Source organism: Seriola lalandi, unplaced genomic scaffold (genome assembly GCF_002814215.2).
Source record: "Seriola lalandi dorsalis isolate HSWRI2012SDOR001 ecotype SW California unplaced genomic scaffold, Sedor1 jcf7180002054983, whole genome shotgun sequence".
In the NCBI taxonomy this organism is placed as follows: Eukaryota; Metazoa; Chordata; class Actinopteri; order Carangiformes; family Carangidae; genus Seriola; species Seriola lalandi.
Genome location: NW_019525532.1, coordinates 42,799 through 61,575, shown reverse-complemented (window position 1 = coordinate 61,575; position 18,777 = coordinate 42,799). Strand labels below are relative to the sequence as shown.

The following is an 18,777-nucleotide window of genomic DNA, read 5'->3' as shown; positions in this document are numbered from 1 at the left end:
CCACCCCCCACCTCTCGCTCATTTTGCAACTCTCTTCTGCTCTGTGTTTTCTTGGCCGAGCCGCAGCGCTGCTTGCGATCTCATCAGGGCCCGTCTCTTGGTAAATCAGCTGTTGCAAGCCAACTCACAGACACCTCAGAGACTTGGAGCAAAACGGGAGAAGAAAGACGGAGGGGAGAGAGGCTGAGACTGATACGAATTCCTCAGATAATTTTTTTGCTGTCTTGTGCAGTTAAAGTGACAGCAGTGAGAGGGAGCCCCGTTCAAACACTCGAGTCACATATGCGTGCTTATACAGGATCAGCTCTCAGGGTCGCCGGTTTGTGAGTTGCTCAATGACATGCCAATGCAGGGCTTAAATTTAGGTAAGTATCTGTAGCCAACAGACCATCCAGCCGCACCACAGACAAGTGTCAGAATGAGACTGCTGAGCAAGTCCCAAAGGGATTTCTGCGAGCGTGTTAGTGTTTCAACATCCTTTGGCCTGTAAAACCCCCGCAGAGTTCGTGTGTGTGTGTGCCTGTGTGCGTGTGCCTGTGTGTGTGTGTGTGTGTGTGTGTGTGTGTGCCTGTGCCTGTGTGTTTGTCTGTCTCGCACCTTTGATTACTTCAGTCTTATAATAACAGCAGGACCCAAGAAAGTGGGCGCATGAAGAATGCAAATGTGCCATCTCCCTCCCTTTCTTTTTTTCTTTTCTTCTTTTTTTTTTTTTTCTAGCTGCCTTGTTCTGTCTGTGCTGTTTATAGGAGGTGAAAGTAGACAAACACCCACAGAGACAGACACTAGTGTTGCGAAATGGGTCGCTTTCCAGTTCCACACTGACGCACATCGATTTATTTGAAGTGCGCTTGTTCACTGATGAGTTGATTTTCACTTTTAACAAGACTGAAGTTGTCATTTCTGTTTCTGGAGTTCTTGTCTTGACATTAGAGACAGAAGCATTTCAAGGGAGAGTGAGAGTCATTGTTAAATGGAAATAAAAAAGTTGCCTTTCACTTTTGAAGTGCTAGTTTATATTTCTCAGCGTATCATTTCCACGCTGGACTGATCACGGTGACATCTGTTAAATTAGGCTTGACAGCTTGAGGAAAGAGGGTTTAGCTGAATTGTAATGAACAGTAAGTGGATAAAAGTGTCTGGCTCTTGTTGAAGCTTGGAACAGCTCTGCCCTCTTCTGGTGTATATGACGAGATGCACGTTGTTCAGTCTGTGCTATTTAAAGAGGTGTCAAGCCTGTTTTTTGTATTCGTCAAATACAGTGGTTTTGTTTTCTCTCCTCCATTTACTGACCAAGAATTTTATTTTCTAGTTAGATAACAAATAATGTATTTTATCCCAAGACCATAAAACCTTCTGAGCATGTTTGCCTGTCATGCAGATGTTTTTTTTTTCTTTTTCAGCTAGGCAAATGGATTAAAAACATACTTATATTTACAGTAATGGCTGAAAGATTATTTACAGGAACAAATGAGGTCACAAACATTTGGTATCTCATGTGGCACCTACTTAGCTCAGGTGGCTCTACTCGAAATGCATAAAACTGCTGGCCTCATTATTACTGAAGGTAAAGAGTGTGGCTTTCAGGGATTTGAATATCTGTCCCTGTGTCCAGGTTCTTCTGCCCTCCCCCCTGCGTTTACCTGATGGGCAGCGGATGGAAGAAAAAGAAGGAACAGATGGAGCGAGACGGCTGCTCCGAGCAGGAGTCGCAGCCTTGTGCCTTCATCGGCATCGGCAACAGCGACCAAGAAATGCAACAACTTAACTTAGAGGGAAAGGTACAACACACGCACGCACACACACACACACACACACACACACACACACTCACTTTCACTCCTGTTATTTACCTTCCTTCACACAGAAACTTACTAGCTACACACCCTGCCTCCAGGTACTTCACGCTAATAATACAGGAAGTCTCTCATATGCCTGCAGTGTGTTTCAAGGTTAATAATTCCATCTATTTTCTGTCAATGGTGACAAACATGTAACATGTTTACAAAGCTGCTATTTCTTGACTCTCATCATATATCTCTGTTTTGCTTTTTCTCTGCCATGTCCTCCCAGAATTATTGCACAGCCAAAACCTTGTACATATCCGACTCCGACAAGAGAAAGCACTTCATGTTGTCTGTCAAGATGTTCTACGGCAACAGCGCTGATATCGGTGTCTTCCTCAGCAAGAGGATCAAAGTCATCTCCAAGCCCTCCAAAAAGAAACAGTCCCTCAAAAACGCTGACTGTGAGTTTGTTTTCCCACACATTTTTATCATCTTATTTTGGAGACATACTGCAAGTCCTGGAGAGCGGAGTTTCTTTCGGAGAGAGCCCCGACCAAAATGGCGACATAGTTTTGAAACACATCCCAACGCAGACACTTTATCCTAAAGGAAAACCAACATAGAAAGAGCAAAGGATTAAAAGAGGGAAAAAAATGCGAACAGAAAACTGTTAAGAATGGATTTAAAAGGTATAAAAGCACAAAAGTTTTATAAAAATCTAATCGGATCTTATATTTATAATCTTAATTTGAATTTCAGTCAGAAAGTTTTTGGATATTGCTGATGTATTCACTTATTTCACTTATTTTTTTTATCTTCTATGCTTGTCATTTCTCTAGTTTTATTAGTTTTTTAAATGGACACCAACTCTTTTTCTTTGAAAGGTGCTGGATAAATAGATCAATAGTATTATTACTTCCAGCCACTAAAGGGCAGTGTAGCTGCATTTGAGTGTCTGTTAGTTCACATGTAGCACACATATACTGCGCCCGTCACCTCTAATTTCTCACTTGTTATCGCAGTGCTAACACAGCTGACCTGCAAGCGGCATGTCAGCCATGTTTGGGTCATTATGTAAATCTGTCAGTGTCTCGCTCATGTTTGTCCACAGTGTGCATTGCATCAGGGACCAAAGTGGCACTGTTCAACCGGCTGCGGTCCCAAACGGTCAGCACGCGCTATTTACACGTGGAGGGTGGCAACTTTCACGCCAGTTCCCAGCAGTGGGGCGCCTTCTACATCCACCTGTGTAAGTTTTATCCACAAGCACAAACACTAAACAAAAATTTAAAAAAAGGAAAATGATTGAATGTATTTAGAGAAGCTTCAAATCATTAAAGAGGTTCAACATGAGTAAAGTGTTGACAATCTGATGACAGCTTGTCACTTCAATCTCTCTCTGTCTCTGTTTAATGTAAATATAAATCCCGGCTGTACGTAGTAATTACACAGCTGATTCATCACAGACAAAGAGAGTGATTGATTGACTGAATGTGGGTTTGAGTGTATGGAAACAGTTGTTGGGCGGCTCGCTGCAGCACTGACTTCTTCTCTCCTGCATCGTGTGTCTCCAGTGGATGACGAGGAGTCAGAAGGAGAAGAGTTCACTGTGAGAGACGGTTACATCCACTACGGCCAGACGGTCAAGCTGGTTTGCTCTGTCACCGGCATGGCCCTGCCCAGACTGGTAAACCAAACACGAAGATTACTAAACATTACAGCAGCAGCTAAAGGAATAAGATAAAGCTAAAAGTCTAATAGTCATTAGTTGTTAGAGATTTGATTAAGCAACTACTCAGTTTTCATCTTGCCTTTCTGTCTTGTCTTCATTCCCTCCTTTCCTTCCAACTAATGTGACTTTCTTTTTTCTCCTCCTTCGATTTCTTCCTTGTCGTGTACACTTGTCCTTAATTTCCCCCTGGCCTTCCTCTTGCCTGTTTTTTTTTCATACTTCCCTACACACTCTTTCCATTCCTCCATCTACCTTCGCTAATAGCTGATTTATTGCTCTTTCCCTTTCAGATCATCCGCAAGGTGGACAAGCAGACGGCGTTGCTGGACGCAGACGACCCCGTCTCTCAGCTCCACAAGTGTGCCTTCTACCTGAAGGACACAGAACGCATGTACCTGTGCCTTTCCCAAGAAAGGATCATCCAGTTTCAAGTCAGTATCTCACCCACACACACTCTACACACTCTCACATCTGCCATCTCTTTTACTCAATTCGGGGTCGAGGTCATTACTTCCTCAGATCGAGTCGATCTCAGACAGATGATTGAAGATGATTGCTTCAGCATGCTGAAGTAGACAGTGATCTCTGTGAAAGTGAATTTGAGCTCAATTCCTTCATTTATCCTTTGTCTTTATTATTCTGTATGCGGATGTTTTAAGATAGTGAGCCGTTTTTTCTTTTCTTTGAACAGTGTGTGGTCCACTCTCCTCCAGCGTTTTTTTTTACTTATTTAGACCTCTGTAAAGTCAAAAGAGTGACACTTGATTGCAGTCCTGAAAAAGTAATCTTGATTGTGGTGCAATTGTTGGTGGTTATCTCGGCCCCTCATGTGCAATGTAGGTTATTTGTAATCATTTCCCCTCTTCTGCTAGGCCACTCCATGCCCAAAGGAACCAAACAAGGAGATGATCAACGACGGCGCCTCCTGGACAATCATCAGCACAGACAAGGCCGAATACACTTTCTACGAGGGCATGGGCCCTGTCCACTCGCCTGTCACCCCTGTGCCTGTGGTAGAGAGCTTACAGGTACGCACAGAGAGACGTGTTAGGATACACAACCCCCAACAACAGCAGACTTGACCCTTTGTTTTAGTTTCGTTGTCCAGTCTGTATCTGTATGTGTGTTTTCTATCAGCATGTTTCCTATATTGTCTTCCTTGTGCGCAGCTAAACGGTGGAGGGGATGTCGCCATGTTGGAGCTGACAGGACAGAACTTCACTCCAAATCTTCGGGTCTGGTTTGGCGATGTCGAGGCTGAGACCATGTACAGGTGCGTCTTTCCTCCTGTTTCATGTTTCCTTCGGGGTATCTACGACTCGGTTCAATTAATTGCGGTGTGTTGTATTTCTGTCCACCCTCTCTCCTGCGTTTAAAGCTCAAAGTGATTTACCAGGGTACTGGAAGGACTTTTTTTTTACCATTTCTTGCGTAAAATGAGATAAATGAGAACATTCATTTTTTACCCCATTACCATACAAATTATCCGTTACAACTAAAATGAGGATTTATTACATCTTACAGGCATAGAGAGCAATGGGCTTTAAGTTTAAGGAATGTAATGGAAATGTGAATAACTTATTGTAATCCAAATTGCTAAAAGCTTTCAAAATGCCCTGCAGACTTAATGCTGTAGACGCTGTGAATGCGTAATGGGCACAGCCGCCCTAATGCATGTAATAAATACTCATCTCAGCGTTAACGATGTAGCTGGTGCTTAATCATATAAGTCGAAATGTATAATCCTCATTCTCCTTCTCGTCTTCAATGTTTTTGAGTGAGTCAAAAACTTTTTAAGAGCTAAGATACTTCAGTGTTTCACTTGTAAAATGTCGTTATCTTGGCTTTTCCTCTGTCATGCTGAGTTTTATAGCCGAATTAAGTTTTATGTGTTTATCAGTACCACCCACCAAGCAGTAAGTCAGAGACAAGGAGGGGAGGACATGAAGGGAGGACACCACAGTGACCAATGACAGTGAAACACTGGGACCTACAGAGATGTTGTGGCCGACGCATGTGTAGACTTATGCCACATATTTCATGTTGTTGTTTTTGTTGGCCTCGCTGACGATGTAGAGATGACAGGAAATGAGACGGAGAGGAATGGGGAATGACTTGCAACAAAGACCCCCCCCAGCCCTACACAAAGTAGGAGCATTAACGGGCACCATGGTTACAGTTTATGGTTAATGCTTTAATCCTTAGACAACCAGGGTGGCCAGCACTTCACTTGTTCTCCCTGTTTTGCTTCGGGATAAATCTGAACTTTTTTATTTTGATGTTAGAATATATTTCAAATGCTGGATAAACCATTTCTCCATTTATTTTCCAGATAATTTACTGTCACCGTAATATTAATTTTTTTTTAAAAATCACTTATTGCAGCTTTACCTTTTTATAAATAATTGAAGACTCATTCTTCAAGTTGAACACAAAAGGAAGCAAGTGACCCTTGTTTTTCATTTTATATCAAAAGACTCTTTCAAAGTCTGACATCACTCTTGTTTCTTTCTTCACCGAACGCGCCACAGGTGTGCGGAGAGCATGCTGTGCGTGGTGCCCGACATCTCCGCCTTCCGCGAGGGCTGGCGCTGGGTGCGGCAGCCCGTCCAGGTGCCCGTGACGCTGGTGAGGAATGACGGCATCATCTACTCCACCACACTGACCTTCACCTACACGCCGGAGCCGGGGCCGCGGCCACACTGCAGCGCCGCCGGAGCCATCCTGCGGGCCGGAAACTCCAGCCTGCTGAGCAGCAACAGCCAGGAGGCCGGCTCCGGCGTCTACGGCCCCAACAGCACCTCCAACGCAGGAGTCACATCCTCATCCTCCACCGCCGCAGCTGTGGTCTCCTAACGCACACAGGGGGCCACTCATTACAATATGCCTTGAGAGCAAATATACCAGAAGGTATATAAAGACTATGGGAAATAATAAACAAAAACTGACTCACTCTAAAGTGCTGCGTATTAATTTTGGATACAAAGAAGCTGAAATGGAAAAAATCGGTGGGACAAAGGAGCAAACGCAGGGGAAATCTGAAGGAGTGACATCACAACGTTGTCCGCCAACGGGAATAAGCGAAAGTGCTCCTTGACACGCCCCCTCTCCTGTGGTTACTTTAGGGACCTGCCTATCCAGTTCTGGTGTTTGGAATGAGTGAAGTTCCTGCAGGCTCAGAGCACCAGCACCTTTCTACGGCTGTGAGAATGGAAACCACAACAACAATACATCCAACGTGTACAAAAAAAAAAAAAAAAAAAAATTGTCTCGAAAGGAAAGTATATTTTTTGCGCTGCCCTGCTCCTCCCCCTCCCCCTTCATTTCCTCCCGCCACTTGTTTTATGATTATTCCTTTTGTGTTTGTGTTATTGTGCATTAATTTGTGGTTTCCTAAAGGGGGCTGGATGTATTGTTGTTGGAGGGAGCGCAAGGATGCAGAGGGACACACATAAAACGTGACGATAACATAGTTTTTATGGACCAAGGATCTTGTATAAGCTTTAGTAAAGGTACATTTTTCTCCATACCTTTTTTGTATTAAACATATAGTACACTTTTGTTACCAAATAGTTTCTATTCTTCCTCTGAGCTTGGGCTTTGTTTTCCCCCTTTGAGGTCCAAAATCCCAACCTGTATGTTATTGCAACCTTACTACAAACGCCTGCTTTTTCAGTCTTTGGATTGAACTTTTGTTTTGATACTCTCACTTTTTCTGTTGGGGAAAAATCTGAAGTCTGGGTTGTTTATTTACACAAGCGAAGGTTGGTTTTTTTTCTCTTTTTTTTTTTTCTTTTTTTCTTTTTTTTTTAAATTGGGGAATAACCTCAGAGGGCCTATTTTTTATCATTGGTTTTTATGAAGTCTTTAAAAAGAAAAGCTTTAAGCAACGCCTCTGCCTTGCCTGCAATACTCTATGTGCGCTATGTCTCCTTTGGAAAATATACACATCAGTACATCTCACATGGAGCCATAGCAATGTTTGCAGAATACATCAAAAAAACTAGACTTCCATGGTTACGAAAACAAGTCGGTTTGTCATTTTCAAACTAATGTAATAAGCGTAGTCATTGACTTAAAAGGATAGCCTTAGTACTGTATATTCTTACTGTGTACACAGTCAAACCAGTCACATATCTAATATCCTGTACCTGTCGCTCTATTGGTCACTGTTAACGTATCAGATAACTTAGTGAAACTTGTCTCTTCAAACTGCACGTAGCAAGGTGTCTTCCAGTGTGTGCTGTAGTTCTGGTGGCATTTAACTCCAGTGGTTTTCCAAAAAGACGGACACTTTTCAATTTAATGTGGCCTTACTGATAACTTCAGTTACAAAACAAACAAAAAAAAAATTCTTCACCTTTTTTTCTTATCTGCTGTTTACTCACCTTGGAAGAACCTGTGCATAGCACAAAAACAAGCTAATGCCTCGCTTCTTATCACAGGAGCTCTGCTGTTTTGAGCTCATTGCTGCGGCTCCAGAACCACCTTGTCGTGCAAAGCAAAGCAGCCTTCTGAAGGATCTCTCAGCCTTCATTTTTGTGGTGTACAAGTACAATAACCCAATTTTTTTATTCTCATGCGGTGCCCGGCACCCTGCTCACTTTTGGTACAATGTCTCACGAGCGCTGTAAGCTCCTTCCAGCCTTCTTTTTTAAAAAAAAAAAAAAAATCTTCTGTGGTTTATTGTTTTCGCAGAAACAAGCGTGTGTACATTGTAAACTCACTGTCCGAGTAGTTGCACTCATCTGTGTTCATGGCGACCGCGTAAAGGCCTTCTAAATGTGTATTATTGAAGATGTGCATTTCCAAACATAACAGCAATATTGTACAGGTCATTTCATTGTTTTTGTCCGCCTGAGCACTAGTTCACCAGCCAGCAAATATGTGTGCGCGCGTGTGTGTGTGTGTGTGTGTGTGTGTGTGTGTGTGTGTGAGTGAGTGAGACTGTCGTATGTAGTTGCTGTAATGGAATATTGAGTCAGACTCGCTCCATTTCAAACCCGCCCTCCAAAAAAAAACAAAAAAAAGAAAGAAAACTTGAGATTCATTGGGTTTTTTTTCTGTCTTCCACCGGAATCCAAATGTCTGATAATTGTGGATAAACATTCAGAGGCAATACTTGTGATCTTAGTATTACAGTACAACTGTATACGCTTCCCGGGAATAAGAACAACGATACTGTAACTTGAATGTCTGCTTAATGAAGTATTTCAGAATTTTCTTACAAACAAAACCTTGAAATAGGAACAAAAAAGGATTCGCTTGCACCCCCTACAATGTAAAAAAAAAAAAAAAAAAGAAGAAAAAAATTAAGTTATGCCCCCCCCGCTACCCCATTTTGCCACCCTTGTCCACCTGTCCGTCATTAATGTTAAATATTTTATATTGTAATATTGATATTTTTTAAATTATTGGTACAAAGTCTCCCCTTGTATTATGTCAAAAAAAGAAAAAGAAAAGTGCATTATTGCCCTTGCTGCCTATGTTGGCCTGGGAGTGTATTTTTTTTTTTTTTTTTTTTTTTTTTATAAAAGAGGCCACTTCCTGTCTGTTCTGGAATCGTGGAGGAGTTGGTGCTGCAGCGGTAGTGTAGCATCAAAACCGAACATTTTTGCGCTTCTTCACACTGAACTCGTGACTCGTGACGAGCTGCAGGCCGACCTGAACCCTTTACTCTGCAGGATGGAGGTCACAAAAATCTTAACTGTAGATTTTTAACTTGAGTGTTTTTTCTATGTCTACTAGCTCTAAATTCAGCGAGTTTTTAACATAGCCTCTGCATTAGCATCACCACAACCCCCCAACCTTCCCCTGCCCCCTCGAGCTTGGTTATTTTTGGGTTTTTGTTTACATGTTGAGTCGCCTCTTTTAGACTAAACAACCCCTGGCTCCTCTTCATCTCCTCATGCGAGTCTGAGCAGAGCAGCTTTGTCACATTTACTCAAGCTAATAAAGGGGGGGTGATGCATGCTTTTTAAAATAAAAAAAATAAAAAAATGTGTCGCCTTGACAATCCGAGCTGGTTTACAGTTTATTTTCCTCTTAAAACGTCTGGAGTTTTAAGAGATTGGGAGGATACAGAATAACTTGATAACATCCCGTACTCATAAAGGGGATGAACTGTCAAAAGGGGTCAAACAAAAAAAAAATGTTACATGCCTTCTTAACCGCACGCTGTATTAACCTGGCGACAAAGCTTTCAGAGAGAGGGAAAAAAAATGCCATCTCATTAGCATTTGCGATGCTTTTACAAAATATCTTAACCGGTTTTTTTTCTCTTTGTGTGTCTGGTCGTAATTGTTTTACTCTTCCAAAAGCAGCTGTTCATCTTCTTTTTCTTTTTTTTTTCTTCTTTTTTTTTTATAATGAGCTCTGAACAATGTATGTATCCTCTAATATGCCAAATGTCTTTTATAATGTAGTTTTCATGCACTGCTAAACAAAACGGGGCAGAGTGAGAGGCAGCTTTAAACAAATAAAAAAAAAAAAAGGAGTGTGGAGCCCTTCTCTGTCGCACTCAGCCTTACTTCTCCTTAAGACTATTTGGCTGTTTGCACTACAGAGCGCTAACCTTTCTTTTTCTCTCACACATTTCATCCTCACTCTTTATCGTTCATGTTTCTGTATGTACATTTGGAGTTTTCTCACACACCCCCTCCCCTTCCTTTTTTTTTTTTTTTTGTTGTTGTTTTTAACATGCAGCCTGTTATGCTTAGCTTTGCTACGGTCAGCTCCCTTTTTTTTGTTGTCATCCCCCACCCACCAACCCATCCTCCTCCTCCTCCACTTCTTCCTCTTCTTCTTCATGTCCTTTTCACTATCTTTCACTCTCACTGTATCTGTGTATTATTCTAGTAAATGGTAAGCAGAGGTGTCATTGTGGTAGTATACTCAGTGCTCAAAGGGTTGCTGATGGTAGAAACCTGTGCCGTTTGTAACATTTAGCAATAACGTCAAAACAAAGGGGACGGTTTTTTGATAACATACGTTAGTTTGTTTTTGTACATATTGCAGCTCCAGATCATGCTCAAATCTGTATGTCATTAAAAGAAGAAAAAAAAACGTGAAAAAAACTTGCAATATTGGCATAAAAATAAGAAATAAAAAAGTGATATAGAATCTGTTTGTGTATGTTTTTAATTGTCATCAGAAGCTGAAGCATGTTGTTGTTGTTTTTTTACACACTGAAAATGAATAACCTGTCCAGCCATAGTCATCCTTTCTTCTTTCAGGTAAACATCTCCCAGGGGGTGCAGGGTGAAGGCAGGTGGGGCTTTAGGGCATCTACCAAGCCCAAATGGAGCTCTTATCCTTGGGAAGAAGTCCCAGCAGATCCCCCTCCCCTCTGCCTTTCCACCACTTGTCTTGCCTCTAATGCCTTCTGTCCTTCAGATCCACTTTTATTAAAGCCGTTAAAAGCTCCAAGTTGCTCTGCCGCAAGTCTTTGTAAATGCAGTTGCACAGTGGGCATTCGAGGTCTTTATATGGTCAACCAGACATTGGTTACTCATAGATGCGTTGTAGGTTTGTAAGAGAACGCAATACAATTCCCAGTAGCGCTTTTAGATGTACATAAGAAACCAGTAAACTCGCTGGGATTATGTTTTTACATTCAATTATGTGCCCACAAGTCAAAATACGCACGATATCATGCAATCAAACAGAAAACCTAAAAGTAAGAATTTACAGAACAATATTCAGGTCATAGTAACAATGCAACATACTGATACGAAGAAACAAAACAGGAACAAGTTGCTACATTGACGCTGCTATATTTAACGGTATGAATCAGTGGAAATCAGGTGGGTAATGCCGGGAATTCACTCTTTGAAGAAGGGAGGTTACAGGTGGTTAAGGTCCCACAACATGATAAGGCCTCTCCAGTTAGCACACACAGTACAACCCCCCCACCCTTTAGGCACACAGACACACAAACAGTTGGTCAAGGATGAGACAGAACTGTTTGTGCCCCGGGGGGGGGGGGGCTGTTTTGAGGACGGTTACGTTGCAGCGAGACAGGCAGCTGCTGCTGAAAGTGCCAAAATGAAAGTTCATGCTTGAGCCGTGACAACTGGACAAACTTCATCTGCTGATTATGATGATGTGATATGACTGAAAAACTGCAGAACGAGGCCCTAAAATGGCCCTTGAGGTGACACTGCTTTGGTAACCGGCGTGACCCCTTTAAGAATATCATCTGGGTCAAGCGTTTTCCTTGAAGCACGATATTGGTATGTAACCTAATCTTTAAGGGTCCGTTCAACTGAAATCCAAACAGTAAAACAAATATTATATAATAATAATAATAATAATAATAATAATAATAGAGTATATTTTCTAATTTCCGTTTAGCTTTGTTGCTCCATGCAGATATCTATGTTTATATTTGCCCATGTTCTGAGATATCTGCCTTTTGAGATAACGACAATGAGTCTTTCCAGAAACAGCCTTGTTGTGACCAGTTTTTTTCTTTCTTTTCTTTCTTTGATTTGCACAGGCTGAACCGTCTGGCACTGATTGGAACGAGTGGAGAGACTGCTGCGTCCCTGTATGGCTGCGGTGGAGGCACAATTACAATGTGTTTAAACAGAGTATGAACAGGACGGTAATCTACATCAATTGTTATTCTGCTTTGTGAAATCACTTCCTCTCCATGTCAGACTTGTGGCCCTTCAGGGCTATATATGATCAGGCATCAGTCAGCCACGCCGGACACTGCAGGCTTTTAGGGAAACATCTGGCGCTGTTGATCTGCTGTGACAGCACTGAATGTACACTTCAGCTCCACGGTCATTAACCACTGAGCCCACGTCATGTCACACTCCAAGCTAAAGCAACATAGCCGCTCATAAACTATAAGCACTGCGAGGGCTTTATGTTAAATCAACACACCACAGATTCCTTACAAGTGTTTGCACTCAGGCCTGTGCTCTCACATGCAGACGTACAGGATCAGGCCACTTTAAGTCAGCTCACTCCAGGCTGATGTGCGGATGCCGGTGTAGGTGAAGCGTGTGCTGGCTCCACTTGGAGGGGTATGACCATTCTGCTCAGTGGTCTTGGGCCCTGCTCTTGATCTGCCCGCCTCCCCTTTAGCCGTTCCGCTTCCAGCTGACCTCCCTAAGCCGCCACTTCCTCCACTGCTCGCCCTGAAGCAGCTGCAGCAGCTGAAGGTGGCCAGCATGCCCTGGCGGAAACGCTTGTTCATGAAACAGTAAATGATGGGGTTGACGCAGGCCGAGGTGTAGGACAGTAGGTGGATGAAGGAGATGGGCGCGCCGGTCAGGCGGTGGGCCGAGCGCCGGTCGAAAGCCTGCCACGCGTTGACCACAAAGATGGGAGTCCAGCACAGGAAGAAGAGGAAGACGATGACCAGGAGCATGCGGATCACACGCTTCTTGGCCATCAGGTTGGCTGTAGAGCTGCTGCTGCACACACGGCCCACCATGGGCTTGCTGCTGGAGCTAGGACAGTTGCCTGTACTCATGGTGATGCTCTTCTTTTTAGACGGCTGCACGTAACAGCCATCACTGTCACCGGGCTTGATGCTGCCAGTGCTGCATTGTCTCTCTGTCAGGGTAGAGAAAATGAAAAAGACTGGAGAGTTAGATGTAATTTCATCAGCAGCATAAAACCGCTGTGACTTTAATAGCTGTGGTGATGTCTGTCACTCAAAACATAGAAATGGAAGACATCCAAAAGCCAGGGATGCTATTTTATTCAAGATAAAAACTTTGGATATCATAAGTCAAACTTAAAGGATAAGTCTGGTTATATTTCATATTTTTGTTATATTGCCAAAAATCCAATAAAAAGACGAAAACCAAAGGTGACTTATTCCTATTTTTTGAGTCACGATGTTGCTCTAAGTGACATGTTCCTTCATTATGATGAACATTGGCACGGTAGTTTATTTTGAATCCATCTCACACACACTGTCCTGCCAGAAATTATGTGGCATCAAATGCGTATTAATCCACAGCTGAAACTAGTCCCCACCAAAGGCACCACTTACACCTGAGTCACATCTGCTAAAAAGTACAGTTCGCCGCAGTTTCAGGAAATTACTCAGCCTGTTTCTTAAAAGTATTTATTTCCATTTCCATTAAGTCCAGTTCATTTTCATACCTCTACTGGATTTCCTGTTGGACAGCTCAAACTTGATGCCCCTGTAGAGCTCCATGGAGATGAGTCCATAGGCTGTCATCATGACGATCCCAGGGATTAGGAAGAGCAGCAACAACAAAGACACATACCTGCAAGGTGCAAATCTTAGGGAGTAAGTCGAGCGTTCATTGTATCTATTTTGAATCAATACAAGAATATTTGACCATTGTGTGCTTTTATTTTGAAGGGTCAGATCTGTGCCAGAAGATTTCCCCAAGTGGTCGTCTCTCACCAGCAGCACCAGACTGAGAAAATCAATACAGGGGCCATCTGAAATTAGCAAACGGGCTACTTTCACTGCCACACAATCTGAGTGCATCGCACTGTGAACACGCCCTGATGGGAAGGTACGACACTCCCTAATGCACTTATTTTCAGCTCACCAGGACTGCTGGATGATGTCGTTGGGCCACACCAGGCGGCACATGTGCCCAGTGCTGTTGTTCATACGAGTAAAAGGCTTAAGGGTGCTGGAAATGGGGTAGGGCAGCATCATGATGAAGGAAGCCACCCAGGTGGCAGTGATGACCTTGGCGGCGTGGGATTTGGTCTGCCATGTTCTGGAGGTCAGCGGGTTGCAAATGGCACTGTAGCGCTCCAAGGAGATGGCCACCAGGTTGAAAGTGGAAACACTTACTGAGACACCTGCACAGATCAGAAAATCAAAAAAAGAACAAACATGACCTTCATGTTTAAGTTTCAGTGTTGGGTTGTGATTGGCTGAGATTTTTTGGAAGCTAATGTAAAATACCTTATAAAATTCAAACATACCTGCAACTCTTATTCTGAAACATTTGAACAATAGACAAATAATAAAAACTGTCAGTTTGAGGAGTATGCTAATTCATGTCCTTACTACTCTCATTAAATATCAAGCTGCAGCCTCTTAGCTTAGCTTAGTGTGAAAAGTATGAAGCTGTAGCCAGCAGCCAGTTAGCTTAGCTTAACCACCACATTGAAAACCACAATGTGTCGTTTGAATTCTTTGATTTTTTTTAATTCAAATTAGACAAATGAGATTTAACATGTCAGCTTTACTTTTGAACCTTTGGACAGAGGCAGGCTAGCTGTTTTTCCCTGTTTCCACTCCTAATACGAAGCTAAGCTAACTGGTTTGTGGCTGCAGCTTTATATTAAACAGAAAGACATGAGAGTGGTATCAATACCAAAATTGAACTATTCCTTAAATTAAGGAACATTTCCCTTCAGCTTGTTTTGGTATTTCTCTCTCTGCCATAAACTTTATGACATCCAGAATGGTCAACATCCTCACAAAATGTCACTGTGTTTACTGTGATGCTTGTGATGCTATGGCACATTCATGCCACATTGAATTTAACTGCTGAGTAGTGACAGAGCACATCCTGCACTGTCACCAGAATACCGTTAGCACACTCAGCAACAATAACAAGAACTATAAATACATTCATATTATTGCTGTGTACAATCCGAGCGCAGCGACACATAAACAGATAAACGCATGGACAAATGAGGTAATAATCTTGGAGGACAGCGCTCTGATCTCACCGAATGGCTAAATGGAGCAACAGGAAGTACGGAGACAAATGAAAATCATATTACCTAGCGGACTTGAAATTGAATGAAAATGAAATATTAGCAAAGGTGCACTGTCTATAATGACTGCACCTTATTACCAAACTCCCAGCACAGGCTTTTTAGAAGAAGAAACCTGACTGAATCATCTCCTTTGAAACTGTTTGTACGGAACATTTGAAAGGTCGAAATAAATCAAATTAAACTATAAAACAAAGTGAAATACAACACACATTGTCACATGTATTGTGTATATAATCAAATTAAAAACATGTTGCAAGGACAATTATCTAGTATTCAGTCTTTAACAACTGAATGAATTGTTTTCTATTCTGACATAAATTACCTACATTGAAATCATCTCCTTGTTTATTTGTTCTTATTAAGGCACTTTAAATCTGCCATAGGCTGTGACCCATACTACTGACTGTTCAAGAAAATGCTGTGCTGGTAAAAACAAAGCAGGTCTGTCCAGTGCCACAAACTCACCTGCTTTCCTCCAATTCAGTTTTCAATTTTGTTTATATAACCCAATGTCAAGGATCACAAACTTGCCTCAAGGGGCAGTTATAGCTACAGTCTGTACAGCACACACCCTCTATCCTTAAACCCTCGATTCGGCTAAGGAAAAACTCCCCAAATGAACCTTTTAATGGGGAAAATGGAATAAACCCGAGGAAGAGCAGTGACTCGAAAACTCAAGTCTGAGACAAAATATTTCCTCTAGGAAACGAAGAGCATGATTGAGCACTTTATGCATAATTTTTTTAAAAGCAGGAAGAAGCTTTAAATGAATCTATTACTCCACAGGAGGAAAGTCAGTGCTGCCTTGTGAAGGTTTAAAGTTTTCTATTTACGCTATAATTGACCACTGAAATGCTGGGCAGCTAATAATAGTTTGATGGTTATGTTTGTGCTTTTTGTCTTTCTCCTCTCCTGAACTGATTTGATTTAGCTTGTCCCTGTTAATAATCCCGTTTAAATCATGGAAGCAGATCAAATTGTGATGTTCACTCGCATTTACAGGTGCAGTATTTTACATAACCCCTCAAGATATGTTTTAGGATACATAAAAAACTCAATAATACTCAAAAGAGTTCAATTACAAAGTAAAGAATGATTCAAATCGGTTTCAAAACTAGTTGCAATGTCAAAAACTCTGCACAGTGTAGCTCAAACATGAAAGGATCTGTTGAGATCTGTTGAGAGTTCAATTACAAAAATGATTAAAGGTGCATGTCTTTCTTCCTCACTGTAAAGTCCAGACTCTGTTAAGATGCAAAGTTTCAAATTTCCACATCTTGTTCGTGTAAGTCAAATATTGGCGATGTCACAACTTTCTGTTTGTATGTATGTCTTCTACAGACTGTATTTTTAATATCCAGTCGGTCATGTCATTCATACTGTACATATTTATGACATTTAGTTGTGGCTTGATCTTTTACACCATCCAACACTATGACTCAAGACTCAGCTTATACACCCTGTAATTGTTTGTTAATGGGACTTTGAGGATGAAATCTACGTTAAAATAGAACAGGAAACTTAAAACATAAAAATCCTAAATACAGCAGCAGGAAAAAACTGGTTCTGCAAATATTGTTTCAGGTAAATCAGCACTTTATGACGACATGCTTCCTGCGCTGTTTTTAGCTAATTTTGTAGCTCAAGCTCATTAAAGCACCGGGAGCATTTAAACATGCAGGCAAATGAACCTTGCTTGGGACATGGCCTAAGACGACATATAATGCTATTACCAGAGCAATCAAACAAATAATAATCATCCAGCATGGACATAGAGACTTGCATCATTTTGCAGCAGGCATGATGGAAGTATTAGGAGATGGAAATGGATTTGGATTAAAGGCCAACAGGGAAACAGTGAAACGTCTATACATTAAACTCAAGCATATTTGAGGAATCCTTTACTAATAAGACTATTAGATGAAATTAAATATGACATTGTATCACCTTAATCTAAAGTGTTTTCATGCAATATTTAACAACCACTTCTAGGAACTATAAGGGTCATAAAAGTTCTTACTGTAACTGAGGGTTTAAGACCTGAAAAGGCTAAAGATGTATCACAATCCTAAAAAAATCCTAATCCACTCACCCATGAAGTACATGACCAGCTTGCATATGCCTATACCAAAGATGAAGTCCCTCATGAGGTTGGGGATGAGGGTGAAGGGGATGCAGACCAGGGACACCATCAGGTCGCTGACGGCCAGAGACAGCAGGAAGAGGTTGGTGACGGTCCTCATGCGCCGGTTCCTCACCAGGACAGCGATGATGAGGCTGTTGCCCAGGACGCTGAGGAGGAAGATGAGGCTGTAGAGGACGATCCGCACTGTCTGGTTGATATCTGAGAGGAAGGGGACACAGATTGAGGAGACACGCGTAAACTCAGGGTATGTCATTCTTAAAAGGTGACCCAAATATTTTTTGACTCACCCTTTCCCTCTCTCGTTCCCTCACATGCACTGCCTCTGTATTCATGTACACCTTATGAGCAAATACCACTCTAATAGTCCTAATGTAGGCTATACCTAGGGACTTACATACAGTAGTTTAATACTCAGAATTTGCAGGATAGTGTATTTTATCTCCTAATATCACTATAATAATCCAAAATTGAATTTCTTAGGCTGTTGTATCCTTCTTCTTGGGTTTTATGGGCAGGAATGTGCAAAGTTTGTGCTATTAAACTCTCTAGAGCCATGAAGTGTAAAATTGCAGTTCCATTCACTTGACATTGGCAGAACTAGTGTGCAGTGACAACATATGTGTCATACTAACGCACAGCAGAATACATTAGCTTTATGGAGGACCTGAGCCATATGCGTAATGCGCGCTGACGCAAAAAAAATGCCCAAAGGAGTCGCTCTTTTGGCACAAATGGCTGCATTTTTATAACATTAAAAATAGCAAATAACTGAATAAAATCGGCAACTATTCGACTATGATATTTCATAGCATTTGATAGTGTAAAAAAACATATCTAAAAAAATATATATATAAACTCGCTGTACCTTTAGGTTCGGGTGAGGGATCCTGCTCGCTCTCGCACTCCGAAATATTCTTGATCCCGAAATTGCACAAAATTCTGTTGAGATCAGTTGAATTTAGGAGAATGTCGTGTATTGTAAACGTCTCCATTTCGCTTTCTCTCCTTTAGCCTCAAGTAAAATCAGTCGTATGAACGGCAGTCGTCATGCTCTTGTCAGATGAAAATGTGCCAAAGGACTGAACATATCAAAATTATACATTTACTCTCAGCCGATTTCTTAATTTAAAAAAAGAAAAAAAAGAAGAAATTAGAGAATTAATAATAACAACAGTGTTGTCTACAAGTTCCCGTGCGCTCTCTCAGTCTGGTGCGCTTCGCTCCACTAGTGCTCAGTATTTCCAGCTACTGACCACATGTGGACAGCTCGCATTCTTGAGCGCACAGCCCGCCTTTAGATTCTGTCAGCAGCTCCCTTTTTTTTATAAAACACCCGGTCGTAAATCATTGCGGTAATAGAGATGCTG

General features: G+C 41.8%; 2 protein-coding genes across 3 annotated transcripts in view; one reads left to right on the top strand and one right to left on the bottom strand.

Annotated features, from left to right (window-relative positions):
* rbpjb (recombination signal binding protein for immunoglobulin kappa J region b) overlaps positions 1-10,638 on the top strand; it is a 43,762-nt gene extending 33,124 nt beyond the window's left edge. The window contains exons 4-11 of one of the 2 annotated variants that reach the window (XM_087171251.1): positions 1,613-1,778; positions 2,071-2,245; positions 2,872-3,033; positions 3,359-3,471; positions 3,807-3,947; positions 4,389-4,544; positions 4,686-4,789; positions 6,048-10,638. In XM_087171251.1, coding sequence (XP_087027377.1) covers positions 1,613-1,778; positions 2,071-2,245; positions 2,872-3,033; positions 3,359-3,471; positions 3,807-3,947; positions 4,389-4,544; positions 4,686-4,789; positions 6,048-6,372 — 1,342 coding nt within the window. In that variant the 3' untranslated portion in view covers positions 6,373-10,638. The remainder of the gene's footprint in view (positions 1-1,612; positions 1,779-2,070; positions 2,246-2,871; positions 3,034-3,358; positions 3,472-3,806; positions 3,948-4,388; positions 4,545-4,685; positions 4,790-6,047) is intronic. The other variant, XM_023396845.2, reaches the window with a different exon arrangement.
* Positions 10,639-18,684, bottom strand: cckar (cholecystokinin A receptor). The gene is made up of 5 exons (XM_023396844.2): positions 18,276-18,684; positions 17,357-17,608; positions 14,070-14,331; positions 13,648-13,775; positions 10,639-13,089 (listed from the first exon to the last, which is right to left on the bottom strand). Exons 1-5 carry the CDS (start codon positions 18,400-18,402, stop codon positions 12,482-12,484), a joined length of 1,377 nt encoding a protein of 458 aa, XP_023252612.1. The 5' UTR covers positions 18,403-18,684; the 3' UTR covers positions 10,639-12,481.
* Between the last annotated feature and the right edge of the window lie 93 nt (positions 18,685-18,777).

Bases quoted from the DNA above. Each gene is read 5' to 3' on its own strand.
- cckar (XM_023396844.2), bottom strand. From the start codon at position 18,402: ATGGAGACGTTTACAATACACGACATTCTCCTAAATTCAACTGATCTC. The intron at 14,332-17,356 runs GTGAGTGGATTA...TGATCTGTGCAG, and splicing joins GCTGGTCATGTACTTCATGG to GTGTCTCAGTAAGTGTTTCC. The intron at 13,776-14,069 runs GTGAGCTGAAAA...TGCACCTTGCAG, and splicing joins GACATCATCCAGCAGTCCTG to GTATGTGTCTTTGTTGTTGC.